The 18,777-nt window shown below is 33.4% G+C and overlaps 1 protein-coding gene across 6 annotated transcripts; it reads right to left on the reverse strand.

Moving 5' to 3' along the window:
* Window positions 1-4,147: 4,147 nt before the first annotated feature.
* LOC128249883 (uncharacterized) lies at window positions 4,148-18,551 on the reverse strand. 6 transcript variants are annotated; one of them, XM_089366186.1, is made up of 7 exons: window positions 18,358-18,551; window positions 12,789-12,888; window positions 11,063-11,151; window positions 7,454-9,679; window positions 6,602-6,701; window positions 5,709-5,797; window positions 4,148-4,456 (listed from the first exon to the last, which is right to left on the reverse strand). In XM_089366186.1, the coding sequence occupies exons 1-4, from the start codon at window positions 18,386-18,388 to the stop codon at window positions 9,558-9,560; spliced, it is 342 nt and encodes a 113-aa protein (XP_089222312.1). In that variant the 5' UTR covers window positions 18,389-18,551; the 3' UTR covers window positions 4,148-4,456; window positions 5,709-5,797; window positions 6,602-6,701; window positions 7,454-9,557. The 6 variants fall into 6 exon arrangements, with proteins under 6 accessions (XP_089222312.1, XP_089222310.1, XP_089222314.1 ...); XM_089366184.1 differs by lacking the exon at window positions 18,358-18,551 and adding an exon at window positions 13,446-13,632; XM_089366188.1 differs by lacking the exon at window positions 12,789-12,888.
* Between the last annotated feature and the right edge of the window lie 226 nt (window positions 18,552-18,777).

The raw sequence follows: 18,777 nt of genomic DNA on the forward strand, positions 1-18,777 counted from the left end.
AAAAAATAAGTAGTTGATGAACAATAAAAGACCTAATTCTTTTAAAGTGCGTACATCAATACAAAAGCAATATATTTGGTGTACTGGTACAAAGGATCTCTCATGAATTATGTTTAGTATATTCTGTGTTTTAAATAAGTTTACGACTGAATGAATTTATAATATATTTTAAGTACCTTTTGTCCCACTTCGTTATCATATATTGAGTTTTTAGAACGAACTTAACAGCTTATTGAGTGTTTGTTTCTATAACAAAATGAGCCCTTAAAGAATCGATATACAAGATTGTAATACACACACATATAAAGTATATATATATGTGTGTGTGTATATATATATACATGTATGCACATATTTACATGTTCATGTATATGTATATATATGTATATATATACATACACACACATAATGATACATATATATTTAAACGCAGCCATATTTATATGTACTTTTATTGATGTATTAATATTTTTGCACCAGTTTACACATGTACACACATTGGCATGTGTATGTGTTTGCGTGTGTGTTTGTGAGCACGCAAACTTCATTGAATGTGTTGGAAAAAAAAAACGCGTAGATTAAGTCGTTCGCTTACATTTAAAATATCCTTAGAATGTACAGATAATTTTCATTGTTTTTGTGGCTTAGTCTCATTCTCTATAATTGTTTATATTTATACCAGCTGTAACTGCAAATATTAGATCCTTTTTCATCCGGTATGGGAATTCTTGCAAGTGCTCGCATGACGTATTGATTTTCTGATTTTTCGAATGGGGATATTTGAAAAATATCTCTTACAGGATTTGTTTTGGAACGCAATTGAAATGATTGTATTCAAGAGAATTTTGTATACCTTAGGAAATGGGGATCGACCGCAAGAAAGTCGTCATAACGCAACAGTTTAGACCTTGAGATAACTTCTCGGTTCTGTTGTTGATTCCATACATTATATCCACGTTAAAATAAGATACCTAATGCTATTCTGAACTAATATTCCTTTCAATTTTAGCGCAACACCAGCTATTTCATGGGACGGGGTAAGTCGATTACATCTATTTAGTGTTCACCCTGAAATGATGAAAGGTAAAGTCGCCTTCGGCGAAATTTGAACTGAAATTGTAAGATTGGACTAATCACAGCAAAGCATTTTGCCGGGTGCTCTTAAAATTAAGAGCCACCTCTCTGTACTCCAACTCTTAAAGCTTCTGTCGCTAATAAGGAATTATTCGTGAACAGATATATCAAATGTGAAGCACATAATATATTGTTAAATATAGGCGCAGACGCTTGTGTGTGTTAAGAAGCTTGATAACCAGCACTACATTGTTCCGTGTTCAATACCAGAACGTAGGAATCCAATCGTAGGAATATATGGGTATGTGTATGTTTCTGTGTATGTGTGTGTGATTGTGTGTATGTTTGTGTGTGCATGTGTATGTGTGTAGTTTGTATTTCTCTTCAACTACCGCTTGAGAACAATTTTTGTTTAAGTACCCGTAAATTAGCGATTCGAAAAAAATAACCGATACAATAAGGGCCAGGGGTGATAAATTTCTTAAGAATGGGTTCGATACATTCCAATAAAAAAAATCTTCAAGGTGGTGCTCCAGTATGGCCATGAAGTACATAAAAGATAAAAGATAATATAATATGGGTAATATGTTGTTGGTATACTCGGCCCTTTGTCTAGCACTCGGGTATTGTAACGCACTGTAGTATATAGAAGATGCGTTTCATTAAATAGTAATGTAACTATGTAAATTACAATCTCCCCATTTGGATTATTAAGCATTAAGTCATGTTGAATGGGCTTAACAATGATTTAACATTCACTGATGTTCACCACTCATAATGTATTCGGCTGTTATTATTTCTGGAGGAGGACCGCGTCTATATAAATTATATAACTACGGAATTCTATAATCATACGAATGGCACTCATGCCAACCTTCCTTTGTTGGACACTAAACTCAGCTTGCGAAGACATGTTGGGGCAAGTGAGATCGAATCTGAACCAAATTCGATGACTGGCACCCGTGCCAATGGAGCCGTAACATCACCACCCGAGCGGTCTCACTTGCGTGCCGGTAGCATGTAAAAACGCACCCACTACATTCTCGGAGTGATTGGCGTTAGGTACGGCATCCAGCTGTAGAAACTCTGCCGTATCAGATTGGAGTCTGGTGTAGCCATCCAGTTCACCAGTTCTCAAATCAAATCGTCCAATCCATGCTTGCGTGGGAAGCGGACGTTAAATGATGATGATGATGAATAGGTATACACACACATACACGCTCACTCCTCCCCCCATATATATACGCGAATATATATTCATATGTATATATATATATATATATATATATATATATATGTGTGTGTGTGTGTGTGTGTGTGTGTGTGTGTGTGTGTGTGTGTGTGTGTGTACTAATGTATGTATGTATGCATGTGTATTATCTGAGTCGTATTGTCATGAATCACATCTGTAGCTTCCAATAATCAAATAAATGCATGTACTTCTTTTTAAAGGTACGATTCATAAATACTCTTTGAAACTCCTGCTGAATTATATTCGCAGAGATCATATATATTGTAACAAAGACAAGAAAAAGTGCTATACGTCAATGCCTTTAAGAAGTATAGATTGATGCTCTTTACGGAGACCACACGTATATGTATGTACATGTTATTATACGTCTGAAAATGTAGGTATATATATATATATATATATATATATATATATATATATATATATGCATACGCATATATATGTATATATATAAATATATATAGTCACCTGCTCATAAAATTACTAAGAACAGAATATAATGCGAATATGATTGTGCTTAGGTTTATATTCCTTTATCTTGAGGCAGATATCCATTTGTAAAAGAAAAATGATGTGTAGTGAAGAAAATGGTAGTTGTTTGAGAAACGATCTATTAGCTATCATGTTGCGTGTAATCAATTTTTCGATGAAAATCTAACGAAGTCCATTTCGCCTCCATTGTATATTTTCCGCTCACTAATGTATTTTCACTACAAGGTATCGGTATTTTGTATATAAAGTGTATTTGAAATCTTCATCTCAAAAATGATTAAGTATTTTTCAAATATATATGTCTGTATGTCTGTGCGTGAATGTTGACATGTATGTGTGTGCGGGTTCCTTGTTTTATGAGTATCGATGCGTGGGCACCTGTGTGTGAATAGGTACATAGAAACAGGTGCACATATATCCACCTATATTTATCCCTGTGTCTATCTCTACACACAAAGAAAAAGACACACACAAACTCGATCAGACACAGACACACGCGGACAAGGACTCACACACATGCAAACACATATAGCTACATTTAAATATGTTCCTTCGTGTCTATTTTGTCTGAACTGCGTCTTGTTCAATTACAATATTACAGAGCACTTGTGATTACACTGCAAAGAAGCCTTTCAGTGAACAAGTCGTAGTAGGCAAGATAGAAGCTCACACCAGTGTAGGCAGTCTTGCAAGGTCACTGAATGGTTAACATGTAGAGTCCATATCATCAAAGGATTAAAAACGGTAGTAACGTCGATTCCTAGGGAACAGCCATGTTCAGGACTTATTACTTTAGCAGTAAGGATTACTGTTGATTACGTAGAATATCTTACAGTAACATACATCTTAGGTACTATCATACTGAAAGGATCACGTTGAAATTACACATGCACTTCAATGACTTCATAGTGTTATTACACTAATAGCTGTTCTTTGTCGTCTTCAGAGGGTTTTTGATCCGAAAACGTGTACAGCCATTTTAATTACTTTAATTTTGCTTTCTTCGAATAAAATATCTCAGATGGTTCTCGCGATTCATGTTCATAAACATCTGGTATAACTTGGCTCACAGATTTGATTTTCTTTTAGAGATAACAATTACAGTTCGCTTACTCGGTTGCAGTCTATCGAATACTTTCCATTGTCTCTCCCACCAGCAATGTTCCCCGCCATGTCGTCGGTGAACACTCCGCTCTTTTTCTGTCTTTCATGAGGAACGCAAACTCATTCGTTTCGCTATTACGAAGTTCCGGTTATTACAAAAAAAAAAAAAAAAAAAAAAAAAAAATAATAATAATAATAATAATAATTCCAGTCATGCAAAAAAAGTATTAATATTATTTTTTGAGAATTTTATTTACCTCCGTAATAATAATAGTAATAAGAGTGTGAACTGTTATCTCTCTCTTCCAAATAAAATGCAGTTATGATTTAACCAAAAAATAAATACATACACAAGGTGTGTAATCATTCTATCTTCCTAATATAAATATTTGCCATGAAATGTAGCTTCATCCGTTGATTTTGAAATTCATTACATCCAGGTTGCTATGATGAGGGGCGCAAATATGTTGTATTTGGATACGGATTTGAATGACCCCACATTTGAAATAAGTGTCACTGGCATAAGTATTTTATCTGGAAAAAGATATATGTGATACTGGTTTAGATGGACACCTATAAAGATATGTAGCATTTTAAAGATATATTACAATTTCAAGTCATTCAATCGATTAGTCGTCTGTGAAGTAGACATGCAAATAAATTGGGAGTACAATGTTAATTAATTTCCACATCCCCTGTGTCGAAACAATTAACACTATACTTTGAGTAAGTGAAATACTTGTATTTCTTTCTGGAACATAATGTACAACGACAGCTTGTTGTTGGCACTCTGTCGCTTACGACGTCGAGTGTTCCAGTTGATCCGATCAACGGAAAAGCCTGCTCGTGAAATTAACGTGCAAGTGGCTGAGCACTCCACAGACACGTGTACCCTAAACGTAGTTCTCGGGGATATTCAGCTTGACACAGTGTGACAAGGCTGACCCTTTGAATTACAGGCACAACAGAAACAGGAAGTAAGAGTGAGAGAAAGTTGTGGTGAAAGAGTACAGCAGGGTTCGCCACCATCCCCTGCCGGAGCCTCGTGGAGCTTTAGGTGTTTTCGCTCAATAAACACTCACAACGCCCGGTCTGGGAATCGAAACCGCGATCCTATAACCGCGAGTCCGCTGCCCTAACCACTGGGCCATTGCGCCTCTACCAACGACAGTTTATACACACATGAATGCGTAAAAAAAGAATTTATTGGTAGATTCGTTAACACATCGAGCAAAATACTTAACTTCATTTCCAATGGCACCGGGTTCGACTTCCTCCTTCATCCATCCAGGTTCGATGAAATTAGTACCAACTTTTGATTGAGGTCAATGTAATTGACAAACCCACTTAGGCCATAGTTAACTAGCTTTCAGCATACACATATTTCAAATCAATAATAATTTAATTATATTTGTATTGTATGTTGTATGAAGTTTACCTCCCAATACGTTTCACGTTTCCTCCCACTTTGTGGAATCTCGAGCTACTCTCCACTATTGGAGATCACAGCTTGACAAGCGGAGTTGGTTCGTTTAAGTCAGCGTAACTTAGGGATAGGGTGAAAGAGAACGAGATAATAAATACGGCTAATAAAACCAAGTACTGATGTTGAATTGTTCGACGAAAACCCTTCAGGGTTGTGCAGGTGCATCTCCACACTAATAACTGGACCAAGTAAAACATAAAAAGATGTGTAGCTGGATAAAACATATTTATTTTACTAAAGCAAAGAAGCTTGAATACATCACTTCCGATAAAAACAAAGTTGATGATAAAATTTTCTCACCAAAACAATCCTGATAAATGAGTTCCGTGAAGTAATCACCGCACACGTCGTCTGTAAGTTGCATGCACACTTGAAATATTTGCATTCGTCTAGAACATAGAAGCTACACTGAGAAGAAATTTTTATAGAGTTAAATAACGTCATATACTGGTAAAGCAGTGTAGTCGAAGAAGTCTGCTTCTAAGAGGTTAATTATGGTTGATCCACAGGGATCCACATTCGGTCTCACGTGTGTGTTCTACTGTATCTGGACCGGTATATGTTTTGTGAGTGAAATACGTTGCAAAGAAACTGCGTAGAACATCACGCTAGCGCACGCACATATACACATACACACATATGCACACGTATACTTATGTATTTGTAGAGGGTGCTCGTGTTAAATTTGAAAGTTCGCATAAAAGGAAAAGAAAGCACAATATCCCATCCAAATCTAAATGTATTTTTTTAAAAATCAAAAAGATAAAAAAATTATCTCTGGAAGTTTACAGAAAGTAACCCTCCCCAGCTTCCACCAGGAAACGAGGATGGCTCCGGTAATTCTTCTGTACCTGGTTAGGTCATCGAGCACCTCCTTTATTTCCCTCAGGTCCCGTAGCCTTTATTGTTGTAGGTAGGGCGGTTCGCGTTTTACTCGAGCGCGCCAATTTTATCTTGTCGTATCAGCTTCAGAATGGTGTGCTTCTTAGTAAATACCTCTACACCACAGTGAGCAAACTTGATTAACATGTTCCCTACATTCTTATAATAGAAACAGTCAAAAATGAATGTTATCGATTTGAACAAACAACCACTTATTTCTGACTGCGTGCATGACATACACGGAATCACGAAATGAATGCATTCAACAGAGTAAGCATTACAAAATATTCATAGTATAAAGATAAATTTACCTGCAGTAGTTAACATCTGGGCTTTTAGTAGGATACGACTTCCAGACCTGGGTGCAAGTACTATTTGCCTTTTCAAAACAGAAATCAGCCGCACCACATCCTGAGTATTCAATATCAAATGTATGTATATATATATATATATATATATATATATATATATATATATATATATATATATATATATATATATATATATATATATATACTATATTATATTATATTATAGACATATATATTATAGACCTTCTATGTATAAAGGATATAAAATCTTTCACGACCTTGGATATTTTTATCTCATTCTGAAAATTTATATATATACACTTATATTTGCATAAATATATATGCATATATATATATATATATATATATATATATATATATATATATATATATATATATATATACATATATATACACTCTAATATAAGGCAATGCATGTGAGAGCCGGTGAACTTTTTAGGGAATAAATTTTCATTAGTTGAGCGTTATCGAATATACAATAAACAATTTACAACATAGTTAACCTACATATAATCTCTTCCAGTCTATATGCCGTTCTCTCTTTCTCCCTTTCTATCTCTCTCCCTCTCTTTGTGTTTATTATATACATACATACATACATATATATATATATATATATATATATATATATATATATATATATATATATATATATATATATATATATATATATATACACATACAAACACGCACACACTAATCAAAACAGTTCGATTTGGACTCCGTACCGCTTCCAGCTCCGCAGGCTCCTAAAGCGTGTGTGTTGTTTTCCATGTAAATATGTGAATTTTCGATGTCTAAATAAAAGGAATCAAATATATACGTACTTACCAACAATAAGAAAACATATGCACTTGAGAAATTTCATAGCAGATATTTGCAGAATCAAACCAACCTTTTATCAAACTTAGCATTTCTCACACTGACATATAAAAAAAAAAAGTGAAAATTCATGTGACATATGTTTGCGTCACTAAATTAATATGTGCGTTTACTGTTATGTGATTCATTTATAGATGTATTAATGTCATCTCTAAATATATTTTAGTGTATTCGTTGACATGTAACATATTTTACTTAATTAACATATTCATCAAATTTAGTACAGATTTGTATATGTATGTTCTTTCGTTCAGGCTAAATTATTCATATGTAATCCCAAATGCCCCGAATTGAGGTTGTCACTTCGATTGCGGGAACCACTCACCATCCCAGTTTGCCAACTACCAGATTAATTGTCAGATATCTGTGAGGTTGCTCCTTCTATATATACACGTTCTTGCTGTCAGTCTTCCTGTGACTTAATTTTCTTACATTTTTGATAGACTCAATGTATCGATTCTTCTTCATGGCACAACCACATTTATGAAAACTAATGTGAATATTACCATCATCATCGCCAAAAATATATCGTGTTTTGAACCTTTGTTCCCGTTTTATAATTATATAACCACGTTTACACTTCCTACGAAGTTCTGTATTGATTTCAAGATTTTCATAGTACATCAAATCTGATTTCTACTACTTTTGTTTTTCAAATCAATTGTCAATTGCAGCACTATCCACATTTCACACTCTTATCGATACTCAAAGTTTTCGACCATATTCTGTAATGAAGTGTGAGTATAGTTGTTCTGCTAAGTCACAGGTTGACTCGATTTTCTACCAAAATAAATTCGTCTACTTGCCGTCCATTCGTGTCAGAGGGCGCAGATGTTATTTTTTTACTATTTTTCGGATGCGTGTTTTGTTTACAATGATGTTTTCTGTTTTGAACTTCATGATTGGAAAATGGAAAATGGAGACAATCGGATTCATTAATTTCCAAATTGCTTTTCATAAAAAAGCTTCTGAACATCATTTGCATCGTTGCAAATATTCCCCAGAAAACGGAAAAAAAACTTATTGGGCGGTGCTATTCAGAAAGGTCAGTTGCACGGCACGCTAACAAAACTGAAAATTTTAGAATTTATGATGGTGAGGAGCAATGTTAATAAAAAATCTTTTAAAAATGAAAATAAAAGCATCAAAAGTAATCAAAATATCTATTGTCTCTTGTCAATATTGGTAAACATCTATATCAGACAAACATCATTTTGGTTTCAGAATATGGTATAGTTCGTACTTCCATATGCATTTGACAAGAATCTTTGAAGTTAGCGAGGTATCGAGTTGAAACGAGCGTTCATGTTAAAACCAATTTACGAGCGCAATGATCGCAAATCATGGAGAAGTTTGAAATAGGCCATATAATTTCGATACAATCACACTGCAACTTGTCAACATTCACATTTATCAATACAACAGTTACCAACTTAGATATATCAAGGAATATTTTTGCTAAGCTTCAGTGTCTAGTATCGGATGAATGCCACTTCGCACCATAGCAATTGCTTTCAGCAGCACATTTCTATTAGTTTATTAGCATCACTTTTCTTCCACATGTACAATGGGTACAACCAAATACGCTTTAGAGCAATTCGCATTCAACTAATGAACACTTTAAAGAAAGCCAAACAATTCGCGTGTTCTGTGTTAATTATTGTTATGAATTTTATAGCATTTTCTGGTCGACTAGAATGAAAAAGAGGCAATGTAAAAGTACTGGCATTGTATAATAATCGAAAGGATTTTCTTTATTGTAAATTGCATTAAAAAGGCCATTAGAAGTCAAAATGTAGCAGAAGCTTATTTGGACGAATATAAAGTTTGTTAACATGCATAGAGAAATACACAGGCAAACACACACAGCCATATAGATAGAAAATGGACAGATAGATAGATAGACAAAGAAATAGATATGCATGTATATATAGCACAAACAATATATTATAATGCTCGAAATGAGAAGTAGATAGACAGCCGACAAGTGATGAAAAGTCGTTTCTTTGTGTTTATTTGTCCTGTCTTTCATTTCTTTTCGTTGTTTCCGTATTTAACTCTTTCGTGTTAATGGATTTTCAAAGCATAACACCATGTGCCGTAAAATAAGTACCATCAATAATTTGTGCGGTGATTTAACATAGGACAGAGCTTCATTTTTCGATGATTTGCCTTCTGAAATATACAGAAAAAATTGTATTTAATTACCTTTTGGTAGCTTCTTTACGGATCATTGAGGTCTAAGTCACAGACCGTCTTAAAAGGAATACACTCCGAAAAGTTTCTGCTTAATTTTTACAATAACATTTTTTATCAATTGCTGTTCCACCGAAATAATTCTGACCATATATACACGCCAGTATTTTAATGATACTTATGTTAGCAATATATCAAATGAAATTCGATGAGTACACAGGAAAATATCTTTAACTGAACGCCGAAAGATACATCTCATATGTAAATGCCAATTTCATAATCAATATATTGGATTGATAATTTTGCTTTATGTGTTCCAATAATCTGCGTTGTGAATTGAAAACCCTAAGAGGTCAACAAGTCTTGGCTGATAAAGATAGTAACAAATAGGTAGGTGGATCATATATAATATATTTGTTAGGCAACCCTTCACCCTCTTTATCTCTCTCTCTCTCTCTCTCTTTCTCTCAATGAATTTCTAGAGAGAGAGAGAAAATGTAGAAGCAAGAGTGGATGCAGAGGAGCGTTCATTTTCTCTGTTTACAGAAAGAAAGGAAACCTAGATGATAAGGAAATATCAACTATCACATTATGTACCTTGTATGGAGGCACGGGAGTTAGGAAGTATAAATAATGTCTTCTAAAAGCGGAACACCTGAAATTTTGAGGGAACGGAATAGTCAAATACATGGATCCAGGTTTTTCACAGTTACTTAATTTCTCAACTCCGGAAGGATGAAACGTACAGACGACATCGGCGGAATTTGAACTCAGAATATAAAGACGGACAAAATACAGCTAAGCGTTTTTTCTGCCGTACTATCAATTCCGTCTGCTAGCCACACTCATTCGAAAGGATTAATAATAATTTCTACTAAAAGCACAAGGCCTGAAATTACAAGTGGTGCGGGTATTCCATTGCATCGACCACAGCACATGCCTGCTATTCATTTTATAGTTCCCCGTCGTACTGACGCTATAATAATAATGGTTTCGAACTTTGGCGCAAGTCTAGCAAGTTCGGGTGGAGTGATAATTCGGTTGCATCGACTCCAGTGTTCAGTTGGTACATATTTCAGTGACTCTGATAGAATGAAAGGAGAAGTCGACCTCGATGAAGTTTGAACTCAAAGCGTAAATGCAGACGATTCTGCCAGAAAGCCGACTTCGTTAGGGGTGTATTAATAACAAGTAATAATAATTGCAAAATTTATTTGATTTGCATGAAATATCGAATTTTCAAATTTATTAATATAATAAAGTGATGACAGAAAATATGTTCGAAGAGTAACTTTCGTTTGTAATTTAATTCGAAGTTGCAACGTTCATTCTTATAAGACGAAATTAATTGAAATATGTTACCAGAGCATACTGAAAAATGCAGATTATGGAAGAACCACTTGCATTTCTGGAAACTTCCTTCAAAACAACTTTCGTATACCTGCAGACGCCTGTAAAGGAATTAGAAAAATGGAGAAGCTGGGTACATTTTGGCTTTGTTATGATACAAAGTAAATATATTCGTTTCACATTTCGGCACAAGACCATCATGTTCTGGGGAGAGGAAGAGTTAATTACATCGACTCTAGTATTTAAGTAGTACTCATTGCATCAACCGCAAAATGAAGGAAGGCACTGTTTACTTTGGTGGAATTTGAAAACTGAACGTGGAAGCGGATGTATGCCGTTGAAAATTGTGCCCGGCAAACTAAAGTTACTTTTTATTTCTTTCTATTCTAGGCACAGTGGAGGCGCAATAGCCCAGTGGTTAGGGCAGTGGACTTGCAGTCATAGGACCACGGTTTCGATTCCCAGACCCGGCGTTGTGAGTGTTTATTAACAACTAAAGCTCCACTGGTACTTAATTTATCGACCCCGAAAGGATGAAAGGCAAAGTCGACTTCGGCAGAATTTGAACTCAGAAAGTAACGGCAGACGACATGCCGTGTGTGTGTGTATATATAGTCTTTTAATTGTTTCACTAATTTGAGTGTTGCCATGCTGCAGCACCGCATTTACTCGAAGAAATCGTCCCCAGACTTATACTTTCAAAGCCTAGTACTTATCGGTCTCTTTTGCCGAAGCGCTTTCTTACAGGGACGTAAACATAACAACGTCGAGCCCTAGTGGCGACCAAGCACACACACACATATAGCTATGTGTGTGTCTTTCTTTCTGTGTTTATCCCTTCACCACCGCTTGACAAACCTTTTTGGTGTGTTTGTATTCCGTAAATTAGTAGTTCGGCAAAGAGGCCTCATAGAATGAATATGATGGGTCGATCAAAGAACAAGTAGAGGTTCGATTCCTTCGGCTACAATTTCAAGGCAGTGCCCCAGTATGGCCGCAGTCTAATGATTGAAATAATGAAAAGATAAAAGCTGTAAGATAAATGTATTTTAATAATCTAACAAAAGTGCCAATTCAGAAGCTGTAGGATCGAATGCCACAATTACCAGCCAAATGCAGCGCCTTCGATTACAATAATGAAAGATATATGAAATACTTTTGAAGATTTGTAGAAGGCTAAAGTAGAAGACCTGAGTCCTTCAGTGTTTCTTGGAGTATCTCTCAAGCCTGAAAGTGGATTCGATACTCACAATATAAAGAGCCCGAACAAATGCCACTAAATTTAGATTAAAATATATTAAAACGAATAAATATTTAAATAATGAAATATGTACAATCTTGATATAGAATTAATAGTAGTGTAAGGAAGAATAAACTTATACATATATAAGTGTGTGTATGTATATATATATATATATATATATATATATATATATATATATATATATATATATATATATATATATATATATATATATATATATATATATATATATATATATATATAATATATACATATTTATATCTATGTTTGTGTGTATATATATATATATATATATATACCGGAGTATATATACTGTCCGATGAACGGGAACGTGAAACTCAGAGTAACGGTTTTTTTGTTATATTTCTGCTGCTTTTAAATAAAGTATATATATATATATATATATATATATATAGACAGATAGATAGATATATATGTACACATACATATACACATGCATACATACATACATACTTGCAGAGTAAGACATCTGGATTAAATACTGGGTAAGCTCTGCGGCCAACATCGCAATATGATTTTGCTTTTGCGAAGCAATTATGTTCCGCATCGGCTCCTGCAAATACATAATCTCATATCAATAAAGAGAAGCTAGCCTCCGTCTGTCTTTCCGTAACAACATCTGTGTAGAGGGAAGAAAGGTAGGAAAAAATGTGCAGTTGAGAGAGAGATACAGTAAGAAAGAGTGAGAGCGAAAGAGAGTGCTTGTGTTTGTGTGTGTGTGTGTGTGCGTGTGTGTGTGTGTGTGTGTGTGTGTGTGTGTGTGTGTGTGTGTGTGTGCAGAGTTTTAAAGTTTGATCAGAAAACAAGGTTTGGAAGCTAAGTATTTTGTGTTTGATGAGCTGTGTACCGTAATTTTGTAAATAAATATTAGAAGACGTGGCTTGAAAAAACAACGGAAACTATGTGTAATAATTAAAAAAATAGTAATAATAAATAAATAAATAAAATAACTTTTCATCTGGTGAATACATGAAATAAACAATCATTTTAAATAAACATTTCAATAACATGCACAAAGCACCATGTTGACTCTCCCGTCCAAAATTCGGTCTTTGGTGTATAATTGGGTATGTTTATGTGAAAGACGACACAGATATAGACGGTACTCACCAATAATGAGGCCTAATAGGATTATTGAAAATTTCATTCTGGATATTCGCATTAAAATCAAGGTCAGTTAATGCAATATCTTCTTGCATGTAATAGGAAATTTCGTGATATGATATTATTTAACGCGTGTTTGGCTCATGCAAATGATATTTACACGTTTTCCTTAAGAAATAGTAAAATATTTTCTTGTGGCATTTTAATGATATATAGATGCCATATATAAAGATGTTTATATGAGTTTTCTGTCATGTATGGTCTTGGAACTATTTTTGCCTTTATGAAAGGAAATATCGATTCGGATTTTAATGTGGAAGATGCTTTTTGAAATAGTCGTAGCTAACGGATGACTAGATGATTTATTTACGAATGTATGCACGTATGCACCTTCGCAATCTATGTTTATTAATTTACACAAACAAACGCACACGAAATATTTATGTACAACTTATGTTTCGACCCATCATTCTGGGTCTCTTCAGGTACATTGACAAAGAAGTCTCAGACGATATTTTTTGTGTCGGTTATGTTATTGTTATATTCTCATCAAGTTCGGGAACGACAAACAGCAAATAATATTATAGAGACGCGAAAAAGTTCAAATATGAACGCAGAAATCCTGCCTTCCAGCTTAGATAAAATAAGCTAATCAGCTTTCCCTGTCATAACTGCTCATGTGATTTTCAATGCGCATTGTACTAAAATAATATTAACCGACGCGATTCAGAACTTTGTGTTTTTACAAGTGTCTATAGACTCATTAAATTAATGCAAGAAAACAACAATGGAATCGATATCGTATCAATTGTCTGACATCATTCTGTTCTTTATAAATAGAGAGATCTTGAAATTATTAAATGATTCACATGGCTGTGTATAATAATTCTGAAAACCGTTCCGTCTCTCCAATTTCCAGGAATAAATACAGAAATTTATTTCATTTATCTTCTCATATGAATAAATTCTGTAAAGAATTCTTATAAATCATCTCGGTGACTTAAAACTTCCTTAAATGACACCTACTCAAAATATTCTTGAATAACAAATTGGAACTGCCATCATTTAAAGCTGAATCTCTCGTGAAGCAAGTTATGCTAAATTTTAAGCACTATAGAATGAGACATATTAGTGTAACTTCACTATACATAAATATTAATGTTTCTTTACATCCGGATGATTTAACAGCAATTTTTCTGTATTATAATATTTATAGTAAACACATAACATATACATAATTTTTGGAAGACGGTGCTACTAGAGATATAAAAGCACGGATATGATCTGTTAATTCAGTTGTATATTGTTTTAGAGACCTACTGCAGTTCCTATTAATTTTAATTGTAATATAGCAGCGTGGATCTTTCGAAAACTACTTATTTAACTATAATATTAAGAAGAAGCGATCTTGCCTCAAAACTTCCTTTCTACTTTACCTATCTCTCTCTCTCTCACTCTCTGTCACACGCATATACACAAACACTATATATATAGAGAGAGAGGGAGAGGGGTAGAGAGAGATGGAGTGAGAAAAATAAATGTTAGATCCAAGGATCAAGGTGTAGGAAGAAAGTGAGCTTCAAGCATTCTGTGGAATATATATATATATATATATATATATATATATATATATATATATATATATATATATATATATATATATATATATATATATATATATATATATATATATATATATATATATATATATATATATACATATATATATATATATATATATATATACATATATATATATATATATATACGCGCAGGAGTGGCTGTGTGGTACGTAGCTTGCTTAACAACCACATGGTTATGTGTTCAGCCCCACAGCGTGGTACCTTGGGCAAGTGTCTTCTACTACAGCCTCAGGCTGTCCAAAGCCTTGTTAGTGGATTTGGTAGACGGAAACTGAAAGACGCCCTTCGTATATATGTGTGTATATGTATATATATACATGTGTATGTATGTGTGTGTGTGTGTCTGTGTGTGTGCACGTGATTGTGTGTGCGTGTGTGCGTGTGTGTATTTTATTCAAGGTAGGCACTGCCTACTTTGCCTACCTAGGTGCACATCCATGATATACTGATATACAATACATACATACACACATACATACATATATAAATAAATAAATATATATATATATATATATATATATATATATATATATATATATATATATATATATAGACATTGGAAGTATCGTACTACCACAAATATTTTCAAAGTCAATATATTTCTCCTGACCACAGGACTTTTGTAACATCACTTTTGATAAGAAATGTACTCCCAATTAGAAAAAATTCATACGTGAAGCCAGTTTTTAATGAACAGGATTTTAATGAACATTCGTTATACACAACATAACTCCATTTTTTGTTTCATTTGCCATCATGGAACTAAAATTTGTGTTTGGTAAAAATGTAAACAAATATAAAAAGCATGAGTATTAAATCTCTTCCTGAATTCTTTCTTCGTGTGTATTTTCAGACATGTTTTGATTGCAGTCATTGAAAAATGGATTTTTTTTTTAGAAACTTTAGTCTCAATTCAATGCAAAATTGATTCAAGGGGGAAATAAATTCAGAATATAACTTCAGAAATATAAATTGGAATATTGTCTTTAGTTCGATGACAGTATTTGCACCATGAACAATAATGAGTCTGTTTGGTCTGACGAAGCTCATTCGACTTTTTTTCAAATTTAGTTTTAGATTAAATTTTCAATGTCATTTACATAAATCGCTAACATTGTAAGAGAAATTGATAATAAAAAATACAAAACTTTTATGAAGGAATGTTTCTTTTTTTAATATAATTTTAACCAATTAGGTCCTCTCTATCTCATGAAAACGAAGCGATACTTTGGAAAGGAAACATATTTTATTTCTTTTGGTTTGCTTTTCAAAAGTATGACTAACAGAAACATATCATATTATTTTCAGCAATTAATACCTGTTTTATAATCTAGAAACAAGGTGAGCAATTTTAGTATGTTAACAGATGCTATCAGTTCCAGGACTGTAATATAAAAATCTTGGACGAATAAAAGAGAAAGTCGATGGATTTTGAAATGAGAGCACAAAGAACTTCGCAGGGTGTCCTCCCTCGTTCTAAGGATCCTGTTAATCCCCTGCCTTCATGTTAAACAATAAACAAAAATCGTTACAATACTAAATGACAGAAAATAAAATTTGATTTTTACAATGAAATCAAGCAAAAGCCCTAAACAAATGAGTAACTCAAAATTTATCTTAAGTCTTAAACCGTAGATCATATAACGTATCTCCAATCCCCAAAATGTATGCTTAATTCATTTTTTTACCTTAAACCGATCCCTAATTCAGAACGCATATGCCTAAGTCTGAACATTAAGGCTAAACCCTATATATAACTCAATCACTAATCCGAAGGAGTAAACCTAATCATATCTCATACATCAAGATGTTTCAATTGATTACTCAGGAGACAACTATCTACATCTACAAGATTGGATACTAAAAGTACATAAATCTAATAAATTCAAATTGAATTTAATTGTTTTATTAATTTCTAAAACAATGTTTTTTTTATTTGTGTCATTGTCATGTAAAACAACGTGTGTGTGTGTGCAGAAATGTTCTATGGAGTCTTTTAGAATATATAATGGGGGCAAGGTTCTGAGTATTGTGTGATAAAATAAATTTATCTTGCATATTTTCTCATTCACGAAGGCAAAAATATAACTATTGGGATATTCGCTTAATAAATGTAATAGGCTCCGGGTGAGGTGTATTAACTGGAAGATGGGCAACAAGACGTATCACACAAATAAATAAACATCAAAATCTTATGTTAATATTTGTTTCCGTTATAAAGTGTAATAACTACTGAGTCACGTTTCTTTAATGTAGATCATCGATCTATTCTAGCACATGCTAGTATGTGAACTAGTATATGTCCGATCATCGTTCTAATGTGTTCGTTTTGGGTATATCTTTGAAAAGAAAATATCATACGTTATTATATATCATTGGATAATTTTTACATCGGGGATGAAAAGAAAATGTTTTTTATTCGAATGAAAATACACTCTTCATCTTGCGTAAATCCACTTATCACTGTCGACGTTGGAAATATGGCAAACCACTGATCCACTTTTTACATCTTCATCAGGAACGTTACTAATGTTCCTCATGAAAAATATGAAATGACAATAAAGTTTAGCAAATTTAACGGGCATTTGTGTGAGAGAAACTGAATAGCGTTGTTTCTGTGCTAGAAATCAGGCATTTTATTTTTCGATCTGCACGTCTATACCTATATTGTGCGGGGAGAAACAAATGTTTAACTATGGATCATTCATCACCTGAGTTTATGTTAACTCCTGTCAGTAATAGAAATAATGAGTTCCATAAGCAACAAAATATAAATAGGTTTTGAAGTGAAAGGGTTTGATTGAGGTATCGATCCTGTACTTGAATCTTTCATTTTTATATGAATTTAGATAACAGGGAAAGTAAATTTGACCTTGATAGAATTTGAGTCAGTAATGCAATTGAATTATTTCTGACTACAAATACAAGCTAATTTCAAAGTCACTATCATTATTTTTGTAGTAAATGTAGAGAATATGCGGTACGCTACTTCGACTATCATATTACTAGTGGTACTGCAATTAGTAATTGACATTTCCTGTTGTATACTAATTTATAAGTACAATTTCATATCTAAATGAATGAATGCTTACATGTTTATACACATTACTTTCTCACTCTCTCTCTCGCTCTCTTTCTCTCTCTCTTACACGCAAACACATGCACGCATGCAAATATACACTCACAAACACATGCACACATGCACAGGTAAACACATATGCACGCATATATACTTTGATTATTAAAATTAATAGTACCAGTAAATTCACACAAACCTGTAATAGTTAGCAATGGAAATGCCTGCATACTGTGATTTAGCGCAATTTTCTTGTGTCATAAGGAAGCAATCTGCGATTGATATCGCGTCACCTAAAGCTTCGAAATACACATTTAAATTATAAAATCAAATAGAAGATACTGCATACTTCTTATTCCATAAAGTATAAAGTAAGATATAACTATTATATGAAAAGAGCGTTGAGCCTTCCGACGGCGCCAAGAAAAATACATTAGTTTTCTTTTCTTTTTATGTACGTTGCTTTTTATTTTAACTGCTAAATATTATGTTGCTTATATTTAGCAATATTATTATGCAAATATATATATATTTATTTTTGCGTGTTAAATTTCTAATTTTCTTTCACTGACATAAAGATTAATGCTTGTGATCATAAATCACTTCAGCAGTAATAGCT

This window comes from Octopus bimaculoides, chromosome 18, assembly GCF_046866305.1.
Source record: "Octopus bimaculoides isolate indiv1 chromosome 18, ASM4686630v1, whole genome shotgun sequence".
NCBI lineage: Eukaryota > Metazoa > Mollusca > Cephalopoda > Octopoda > Octopodidae > Octopus > Octopus bimaculoides.

Coding starts and splice junctions, on each gene's coding strand:
- LOC128249883 (XM_089366185.1), bottom strand. CDS start 13,497: ATGCGAATATCCAGAATGAAATTTTCAATAATCCTATTAGGCCTCATT. Junction 12,889..13,445: donor CCTATTAGGCCTCATTATTG/GTGAGTACCGTC, acceptor ATGTATTTGCAG/GAGCCGATGCGGAACATAAT. Junction 11,152..12,788: donor CCAGATGTCTTACTCTGCAA/GTATGTATGTAT, acceptor ATTCCTTTACAG/GCGTCTGCAGGTATACGAAA.